At 33.4% G+C, this 10,515-nt stretch overlaps 2 protein-coding genes across 4 annotated transcripts; both read right to left on the bottom strand.

Moving 5' to 3' along the window:
* Nucleotides 1-346: 346 nt before the first annotated feature.
* LOC136065596 (uncharacterized) lies at nucleotides 347-2,110 on the bottom strand. 2 transcript variants are annotated; one of them, XM_065769062.1, is made up of 5 exons: nucleotides 1,953-2,110; nucleotides 1,754-1,823; nucleotides 858-920; nucleotides 611-668; nucleotides 347-521 (listed from the first exon to the last, which is right to left on the bottom strand). In XM_065769062.1, the coding sequence occupies exons 1-5, from the start codon at nucleotides 2,051-2,053 to the stop codon at nucleotides 403-405; spliced, it is 411 nt and encodes a 136-aa protein (XP_065625134.1). In that variant the 5' UTR covers nucleotides 2,054-2,110; the 3' UTR covers nucleotides 347-402. The 2 variants fall into 2 exon arrangements, with proteins under 2 accessions (XP_065625134.1, XP_065625133.1); XM_065769061.1 differs by having other exon boundaries at nucleotides 351-521; nucleotides 792-920; nucleotides 1,953-2,108.
* Nucleotides 2,111-4,041: 1,931 nt separating this feature from the next.
* LOC112009835 (putative pentatricopeptide repeat-containing protein At1g68930) lies at nucleotides 4,042-9,194 on the bottom strand. 2 transcript variants are annotated; one of them, XR_010627229.1, is made up of 3 exons: nucleotides 6,859-9,194; nucleotides 5,759-5,833; nucleotides 4,042-4,670 (listed from the first exon to the last, which is right to left on the bottom strand). XR_010627229.1 is itself a non-coding variant. In XM_024042178.2 (2 exons), the coding sequence occupies exon 1, from the start codon at nucleotides 9,110-9,112 to the stop codon at nucleotides 6,887-6,889; it is 2,226 nt and encodes a 741-aa protein (XP_023897946.2). In that variant the 5' UTR covers nucleotides 9,113-9,194; the 3' UTR covers nucleotides 5,566-5,833; nucleotides 6,859-6,886. The 2 variants fall into 2 exon arrangements, 1 of the variants encoding a protein (XP_023897946.2); XM_024042178.2 differs by lacking the exon at nucleotides 4,042-4,670 and having other exon boundaries at nucleotides 5,566-5,833.
* Nucleotides 9,195-10,515: the final 1,321 nt, after the last annotated feature.

Genomic DNA, 10,515 nt, shown 5'->3' with positions numbered 1-10,515 from the left:
TCCATCACCCCCCCCCCCCCCCCCAAATTAAAAGAGAGAGAGAGAGAGAGCGAAACAACCCTTTTCATTCAGTTAACCAAAAGGAGGCTAATCCACTGAACACAGGCTCCTAATCAGCTGCCTGATTTTTTTTATTCTCCTAACCAGCAAATGACCCTTCTACCCAGCAGTTTAATAAACACAACAGGAACTCATTGCCTAATTTGTGATTTCTCACAAAGGATTTACAAACAGATCTCCTTATAATTCTGACAGATGCAAAGTGATAAAAAGAGAAAGCGCTAAATGACAGGGCAAGCCCAAATTCACTATAATTGAATATGCTTTTCAGTTTGATAGTTGTTTATACTCAATTGGTCTAATCAACAAATTCATCAACAATTTTAGTTTTGCAGATATCACCTACAAGACAGATATCATTAATGAAGCATACCCAGTATCTCCGTCAAGCATGTTGAGAGAACACCGTAGTGGGACCACCAGTTTCCCCAAGTTAGGACAACTTGGTAATTGAGAAGAACCTAGAAGTACCAAATTATCCACCCAAAACTAAGTTAATACAACTAAATTATAGACTTTATACCAAAATAACATGATTTAGAATTATTACCAGCAGGAAAAAGAAATGAAATGCATTTGCAGATTCTTCCTTTGACCACATTATCATCCTAGAGGGGAAAAAAAAAAGATCTTGTCAAACCCATTCAGGCAGGTAAGTTCTTAGAGAATAACATGTGCAAATAATTCAAATGACAACTAAGTTAAATAACTCCTCCATTGACCAGCAGTACCTTCAATGATGTCATGTAATAAGCATATTGTTCATATAATTCATCCAAAACAAGATCATGGTTCACCTCTATTTCAGCAATAAGCTTCTTCAGGAAATTCTTCAAGTATGGAGCATGAAAGTTTTGAGCCTGCATTGACCATTTGACTGAACCAAATTTATAATAGAGAAACAATGCATACAAAGGATTTGATTGCAGCTTAGAAAATGCACAACAAGGATTTTTTTTTTTTTTTTAATTGAAGACATGAAAGTAAAACTTCTGCTCTACTAATCCCATTCATGCAAAAACAGTACATACAAAACCGTCTTTGTCTTTGAAAACAGGGTTCAGAAAAACATAGAAAACCCAATTTCTTCAAATTTTTAAAGCTACTTCTTTGCCTCTACTTGTAGTTTTAAACCCAATTATCCACTAAGAAAGTAGAACTAGAAACCAATCTAACCTCACAAATCTTCATCAATTTTCCTAAATAAAGCTTTAAAAACTGACATTTAAATGTCTTCGTGAAAGGGCGGGAAAAAAGCATTCTTGCCCCAAATTATGTTCATATCTTTTCCCCACATTTTCAGAAAACAAATAAAGCTTAACACACCCAAAACACCATCCACTTTTTTCAGCATCCTTGCTAACAATTAAGCCACCAAGTTCTAAAACCCATTACACATATCAAAACCCAAGTCATAAAAACTCATAAAAATAAGCACATAAATAAAAAAACAGTTATATTCAAATGCACCAAATAAAAGTTATACAGTTTGCAACCAAACAAAGGTTAACACCTAAAATTCAATCCACATACTAACAATTAAGCCACCAAGTCTTAAAACCCATTACAGAAATCAAAACCCAAGTCACAAAAACTCATTTATAAACACATAAAAACAATATCAATGTAAAAATTTGCATACAAATGCATAGAAAATAAGGAATAGAGTTTTCTTTTTTGTTTTTGTTTTTACAGCTTTGCTTAAGCAATGGTCCCAAATGAACCTCTGTACTCCCTCAGTAACCGACCCTCCACCGCATACCCTACAATTCAACCAAAAAAAAAAACAACCAACATAATATTATTAGAATAGGAACACGGGTGGCGGCGCACGTTAGCCACGTGCACCACAGTTTGCTAAAACACGCCGGTGCCGGAAATTTAGGACCTACCGGGACAAGGAGATTAAGGATTCGGTGGAATCCATGGCGAGGAAAGCTGAGACCAGGTGAAGGCATGAAGGGTCCGAGGAATCGAGCTCTTGGTCCGCCATGGCTGAGATTCTCTATAGGGTTTTGGGTTTTTGAGGAAGATAGTGTTTATTTATTTATTTATTTTTAGTCTATGCTACAAGTCGTTTAATGAAAATTAAAAAAAATAATAATAATAAAGAATTGCCAAGCTACTATCATCCACGCACGTTTCATTGTAATTGTATCAATAAATCGTCTCTCGACTACTATCAGTTTAGGCCTTCAACTTTCCCCCAAAAAAAAAAAAGTTAAAGTATTAAAAAAAAAAAAAAAATTGATTTGATTTTAGTTAAGGGGTTAAATTGATACAATTAATAGTTGAGGGATTCTTATTTTGAAAGTTAATGGAAGAAGTTAACTCAACTAAATGTATGACAAATGTACAAGGACCAAAATTATGATTTGATAATAAAAGTAACAGTCTACAATTTTTTTACCAAAAAAAAAAATTTAATTAAGATACATTAAACTTTCTCAACTTTCCATGTCATAACTAAAAAAAGTGAGTTAGAGTGAGTGAAAATGAAAATAGATTTTAAGAGTTTCCAAATCATGAGTTATGAGATTTGGTGGCAATCTTGTAATTCTTTAGAGTCAAGTGGGTCTCACCTTTATGTCTAGTCATACCAAATGTTAGAGAAGTAATGGTCACCAACAGTCATATGGTATTGTTCACTTTCAGCTTTAATGTTTTCCTCTTATTTTTCTCATTCACTCCCGTGTTGTGGAACCTAGTAAAAGTGAATGATGAATGATGAAAATTGAGTAATGAGTAATGAAAAACCTTGCAAACTAAACATGGCCTAATCTATCTTGAGCTTTGGAAGAAGGAAACCTTTTCATATTTTAATAATTGTAATTTCACTCATTGAGGACTTGATATATATACCACTAACATTTTACGTGCTTATGCAAGAGAAAATGATTGAAATCTTGATTCCAACAAATTCATTCTAGTGACCGTTTGTTATAGTTTGGTTTTTGTTTTTTTTTTTTTTTCCCCTTTTTTTCAAGTTGCATCTAGAATCTAGATAAGAAAAAATCAGGGAAATTGTAGCTAAAGAGTTGTACTTAAAAAAGAGTGATTTTAAACAACGTATTGCAGTCACATCATCCACCTAAAATTATACAAGAATGGTACCTCTGTTGAAATTTCGAAGAAAAAAAATGCCCAATCATATGGGTTAGGTGCAAATCCAAATTGGGCCATGGCAGAACTAAATTTGGCAAACAAAGATTTGGCATCTGGACCATAACGTGCTTTCTAAAGTTAACAAACTTCTATGTTGAGGAATGATTATAACTTAGAGGAGATTGCATATAAATTTCCTCTTCAAATCACTATTGATTAAAAAAGAAAAAAGAAAAAAGAAGAAGATAATAACAAGTAAGGTAGCATGCAATTAGTATAGAAGTTTTCCACAGTTGATCCTTTGGCAAAAAGACAAGCTTTATACCACTTACTAGTACCATCTCACCGAGGTTTGATCTTGTGTAATCCTCTTACAAAGCTACTGTGGACTTCTCAGGAGACAAATTAACTAGATTCCATGTTTGAGTTATGAAAGAGCATTAAGTTTTATTGCAGCTGCTTTCTGTCAGAGAATTATAAGAAACCTTGCGGAAAAAATAAAGTTCATGTAAGGTAGCAAGAGAAGATAACAATGTGTTTTCAGTCCACTCATCTTCTCTTTCTTTTTCCTCTTCAGTTCTCTAGCATGATTGTGCTCTGTCTTGCATCATTATTTGAACTCAATCTAGTGCTCTAATCGATGCTCTGCGCATCCATTAGTCTAAACCCATTTACTAGCTTCCAAGCTTGAGTAGAAAAGAAGCTTAACACTTCCAGTTTTAGAGGGGACATTCTTATCAGATACAAAAGCTTCATGATACTATAGGTTTGCATTACAGTGGTTTTGTACAGTAATATGGGCTATACTAGTTTTTGAATAACATAATATATCTGTCTTACTATATTTCATATAAGATTAAATTTTATAAGGCCTTCCAATAAAATTTGTCACATCATTTGAAAAAATAGAGATATACGGAGTAGCACATACTGACAAGCAAATACAGTCCTAAATTCCATGTTGAAAAAAACCAAAAACAAAAACAAAAAAGTGGGTGAAGAAGAAAAACAAGAAGACGCTGCTCGTGTCAGAGAGGCTGCCCTCAACAACCCTAGCTGATGTCTTCCTCTACTAGTTCTACGTTCAAGAGCAAACCCCCTCTAGCTAGACCCCATAACTAGGTCTTCATAATAAAGTTCTACATACATATAAGCATATCCATATTTGAGTTAATTAGAATCTGGATCCTGTGCTTTACATCAATCATAAACCAGATAGAAAAATCTTGTTTTCTTGAGCATAATTTGATGCCTGAACTTTCTGGTTCTGCAGAAGACCATAAATCCAATACTTTGTTCTTGTCCACCACTAAAAACGCTAGAAAAATCAAAGTGTAGTCTAATGTCAATTATCAGCTCTCTTACCTCATAACTTATTTTTCATCACATCAATTATAAGCTAGTTGAAGAAACAATTCAACCTCTGTTTCAACATCATCTACAAGATTTTGTGCTTGCCATTTGATCTGTGCAAATTGTACAACATCATCATGGGAAGCTACCTCCTGTACATGGAAAATAAAATATTTAATTAAATTAAGAGTTCTAAAATTTAGCTCATCAAAACCAATTCACACAGTAGCGATAGACAACATGAATATAAACATGTGAATTTAGCTCATAAATACACCCTACCATTACAACAGAGCATTAAAAGTTTCTTGCACAAATAATTTGATAGTAAAGGTACCAATGGCAAATTTTTGTTAATATAGGCCCTTTCTTGAATTCTGGCTAGCAAAGCTTGAAGCCAAATGATCCAGGGATTACAATCAACAGGTGAAAATGCTAGGCTCCATCTGGAATGCCTTGTGTTCTACTACTAGTATCCTAAGGAAAGGTATTCCTCTACTAATATCCTAAGGAAGCCTCAACTCATCGATCAACAATTGTGGTGCACTTTGAATAGCAAAGACCTTTCCAAGGACATATGCATTATATATCCACATCGTGGGATGAATGGACATAATACACGAAGTGATCTGTGAGGTGTACATGTGTATTGTACCTGCACTCATTAGTCACAGTTTGCAATATTCTTTAGCCAATTTTAACCTAATCAAGCTTTGCATGACCACTTACATACTGGCCCAAATCTTAACCCAAGCCTAGATTCATGCAACATATAATTTGGGATTCTAAGCCCAACCCAATCTTTATTCTCTTCAAGGTTTCTCTGCTCCCAAATCTGCCTTCTTCACTAGCACTGCCATGGCAATCCATCAAAGCTCTAAAAAGTGAGTGAGATTGACTTATGAAAAAAATAAAAAAATAAAAAAATAAAAAAATAAAAAGATCACACTTTTCCTTTCTTTTGTAATTATATATTAGGTAGTAATTTATACCTATCAATATATATATATATATATATATATATAAAGGTAGCAATTTGTTCTCCTTTGATAATAAAAAAATGATTCAATATTTTTATGATTTTACCATAAAAATGCTTTATGCAAGGCAAACATATGTGATTCTACATATGTTTCTATTCCAAAATTTACAAATAATATCCTCAACCCACAATTAATTTCAAATAAATGAGACAAATAACCCCTCCAAGATAACATGTATGTAACTGTGTATAAGTGACCTTCATTGCTTTTTCCGTAACATCCCATTTCATGGTTGACACATCTAGGAATCAGGTCTGATTGCGACTTGGGTCCTGGGAAAAGAAAAAGAATAAATAAATTAATAAATAAAAGGGACAATTGACGAAAACCCCAATGGTATTATAGAAAAACCTGTCTCTAACTAAAAAAGTGGGGTTAAGGTTTGGTAGTGTGATTAGTTCACAAAGAATTTGTTGAAAATTTGTGGNATCCAAGAATATTTGATCCTTTTTTTTGATAGGTATTTTCTTTTGTTTTGTTCATTGGTTCATACTTGGTTCAAAAAGAATGTATAATACTTTATAATATCTAATACTTGATACATATTAAAATAGAAAGGTTAAATAATTGGGTTGAAAGACTCAAAGTCTGTAATCTCAGTGGATTGAAAGGTGGGAAAAATCTATTCCATCCAATATTTCATAATCATATACCTACATCTCTCAATTTTTTTTCATTAACCTTTGCAGAATTCAGAATTCACCTTTCTCTCATTTTCCATCATTTCTCAGGAGCCAAATAGATTTAAGTAAAAAAAAAAAAAGAGAGAGAGAGAGAGATAGAAAGAAAAATTTTCAAATTAAAATTTATTAAAAAAAAAATCAAATAATCCAGCATATTTTCAAAGGTAAAAAAGAATTAGAAAATCTGAGGAAGAAATAATGAAAATAGAAGATCTAGACCATTTGGTTGCCAAAAAAATGAAGGAAAGAAAAGAAAGTCAACCAAAACATTACAAAACATGGATCTAAACAATGCTTGTCCTTTCCTTTCCCCAGGTTTTTGAGAGAGAGAGAGATCAAAACAGTAAAAAATAAATGTAAGAGAATCAGAACCTAAAAGAGCTTTTCCCTAAATAATTTCATTCAAGACTAGAAATATGCCTCTTTTTACCCCCTTCTCTTTCTCCCTGATCATCTCCAAGTCCCCCTCTCCCTGAAACAAAGATGTTTTCTGCAACTGTGGATTTGTGCAAAACAACCTTAAAGTACTCCAATGATATCTCAAAGCATCTGATGAAATGAAGTATTGAATCTGTCTTCTGACACTAAACAAATCTGGAATTTTAGTCACTCACCTGATAAATTTTTGGATAGAGAATTGCATTACCAGAAATCTCCACACGAACATGATCCATCTTTAAATAAATGGAATCGGACAGCATCTCTTACAAGTATCTCTCTTTTGGTTATCTTAGAAATATATTTAGTGGCATTGTGGCAATCCCCACAAACTCTAAGGTTTTTAAATACTCGTATAGGAAGGTCAGTAGGAACAAAAATTAACCCAAAGGCAATTGCAAGCTTCTCACTGTGGTGGTTAAGCATCTTTATTTTGTCTGACTTGTCAACATCATGAAGAACATAACTCATATCTGGTACATACCCCTCTGCTCTCATTTTGCAATTTAGTTTCTCTAGCTCAGAGTATATCTGATCTGAAAAAGGACTTGACTGGTCATCTGCTGAGAAAATGTACACTTTGTTCTTATATTTGATCCAACTACATCCCGGTTCCTTCCTTAATCCCTTATCTCTCATTCCTCTTCTTAATTGGGCCACATTGTCCCATTCCCTCTTTGCAGCATAAATGCTTGAGAGCAAGATATAACTCGCTGGGTTTTGGGGCTCTAATTCTAGAAGTGACTCAGCTGCCCATTTCCCAATTTCCATGTTACCATAAAATCTACATGAGCTCAACAAGGTAGCCCAACCAATTGCATCTGGATGGAAAGGCATCTTATTTATAAAAGTTTTTGCTTCCTCTAACCTCCCGGATCGGCTGAGAAGATCAATCATGCAAGAGTAGTGATCTGGAAGTGGTGTGATTCCATGTTCTTTTATCATTGATTCAAAGTACTGATGCCCTTTTTCTACTAACCCTGCTCTACTGCAAGCTGACAGAACACCAATGAAAGTAACTCCATCAGGTTTCAAACCTTGGGCCAGCATCATTTCAAAGAGATCAATCGTCTCATTTGCATCTCCAAATTGTGAATACGCTGAAACTAATGCTGTCCAAGAGACTTCATCCCTATTTTTCATATCATTGAACATTCGATGGGAATCTTCAATGCTTCCACATTTACCATAAAGCGTAACAAGAGCATTGGAAACTGTAATAAAAGATATCAGGCCAGAAACAAGAGCGTGAGCATGAAATTGGGCACCCTCTTCTAAGCTTGCTAAGTTTGCACATGAGCTAACAACACTCCCCAGAGTAAAATCATCTGTCTCAATCCCTTTTCTCTGCATATCACAAAAAATCCTAACAGCTTCTTCACTGTACCCATTTTGACCATAACCCACTAGCATTGCAGTCCACGAGACAACATTCTTCCTGGTCATTCTCGTGAAAACAGTTTCTGCTGATTTGATGCTTCCACACTTGCAATACATGTCAACAAGAGCACTAGACACAAAGATATTATCCTTATAGTCAGTCCTAATGATATAAGCATGGATTTGCTTGCCTCCTTCCAGTGCCAGGAGACCCCCACAAGCAGTCAACACACTACCAAAAGTAAATTGATCCATATCAAAACCTTGCAACCTCATTTCTCTAAACATCTCTATTGCCTCTCTAACCAACCCATTCTGTGCAAGTCCAGTTATCATTGTTGTCCATGAAACTGAATCTCTTTCCTGCATACCTTGAAATAACTGCCTTGAATCTTCAACCATCCCACATCGTAAAAGCCCTGTGATCATAGTATTATACATAACCACATTCCTCTCCGTCATCTCATCAAAAACCCGCTTGGCATCATAAACCAACCCCATTTTTGAATACATGTCAACCAAAGGACTACCCACAAAAACATACGACAGGAACCCAAATTTCATTATGTTCCCATGAATTTGCCTGCCTAAATCAACACACCCCTGATTTGAACACAGTATAAGCATTGTGGAAAACGTAATCCGATTCAAATTAACAAGTCCTTCCTTCAACATCCGCCTATAAACCTTCACAGCCTCGACAAGTGAACCATAGCACGCGTATCCAGAAATAAGTGAATTCCACGAAACCCCATCTTGATTTGGCATCCGATCAAACATATCTTGCATTTCCAAGAGATGACCCAGTTTCGAATAAGCTGAGAGGATGGTGTTCCATGAGAAGAGGTTTGGGTGGGGAATTTCATCAAACACGTGGCGTGCATATTCTATGTTGCCTAGTTTACCGTAGGTTATGATGAGATTGTTTAAGAGAAAGGTTTCTGGGTTCACTAAGGCTTTAATAATGTGGCAGTGAAGCTTCTTAGCTTGGGTTTGGTCTCGAGCTTTGCTGCAGAGTTTCAGTAAAGCACAATAGTAGTTGGAGGGCATAGTGACCGTTTAAAACTATTTGAGTGGCGGCAAAGAGCGTTGTGGCTTCTTTGTTTTCTAAAACAAAATAATTTAAAAGTTAAAGAACGTGTTGTGATGCAGACAGGTCCTTATTTGACTCGATAAATTTAAGTTAGGAATTTTTTATGTTTAAAACTTTAGATACCAATTTTTGTAATAATATTTATATTTAACCTTCTATATACTAATAAATTTTCTTTTTTAAAAATATTTTTTTAAAAATTTTTGAGATGCAAATTACTTATTTAATTTTTGTTAACATCACCTTTTTTTTTTTTTTTATGATAATAGCTAATTCACTTAACTTTTTCTTAAATAGGATTTTATCCTTTTTATTTATTTAATTTTAGAAAAACATCTTTTTACATGAATAATAATATATAAATGCATAATTTATAAAATGTGAATCATATCGTGATTTTTTTTTTCATTTTTATATATTGTATATTGGATCGTATTGTGTATCGTAAGATATATCAATACTAAATAAAATTTATGAATATATATATATATATAAATGAAATGTTTAGTATAAAATTGGAACACATGCAACTAATTACTACTTTATTATTACTTATGCTATGATATTTGACAAAACAAGCAAAACGTGAAAATGAATTTATAATATCCATATTCAAATTATCTTTTTTTTTTTTTTGGGTCAACCATATTCAAATTATCAAATGTAAATGTGTTAATACATAATATATAAGACAAATATTTTTTCCTCATCACATTCATCATTGTCTGAGAGAGAGAGAGAGAGAGAGAGAGAGAGAGAGAGAACCCTTATACTAAGCCTTTCTATTGGGCTAAAGTAGTAGTAGCCCAATAATTTTATCTAAATCTTTGTACTAGGCCTAAATAATAGTAGCCCAAATGTTCTATTTTGAAAACAAGTAGAAGAGCATTTAGGCTCAAGTCAGAGTACAAATTTTTTTGTTAAAAACCTATTTTAAACTATATGTTCATATATCTTCCGATATATTCAATATACAAATTTGTATCATACGATTTATGAGAACTTTTAATATGCCTTTATGATATAAATTTTTAATACACGATACAATAAGTATCACACATTGTATGACAACTATGAGTTAAAATATTATTAGTAAAAAAGTTTGGCAAATGATAATCCAAACGGCTAAAATATTGTATACATACAACGATACATGGATCCTTTTATGTATTTCTAATGTTTTTGGGCATGAAATTGTTTGATATGACATGAAAGTCGAATGGCTAAAATATTGTTTTCATCCCTAAAATTTGCACAAATTTTGTTGACTCGAAGCTTTAAAACATCATTTTTTATCCCTAAACTATTTAAATGTTTCACTTTCTATCTCTTAAAATTAATCATAAAAAAAAAAAAAAAA

This window comes from Quercus suber, unplaced genomic scaffold (assembly GCF_002906115.3).
Source record: "Quercus suber isolate HL8 unplaced genomic scaffold, Cork oak 2.0 scaffold_1039, whole genome shotgun sequence".
In the NCBI taxonomy this organism is placed as follows: Eukaryota; Viridiplantae; Streptophyta; class Magnoliopsida; order Fagales; family Fagaceae; genus Quercus; species Quercus suber.
This window is presented reverse-complemented; position numbering and strand designations above follow the sequence as displayed.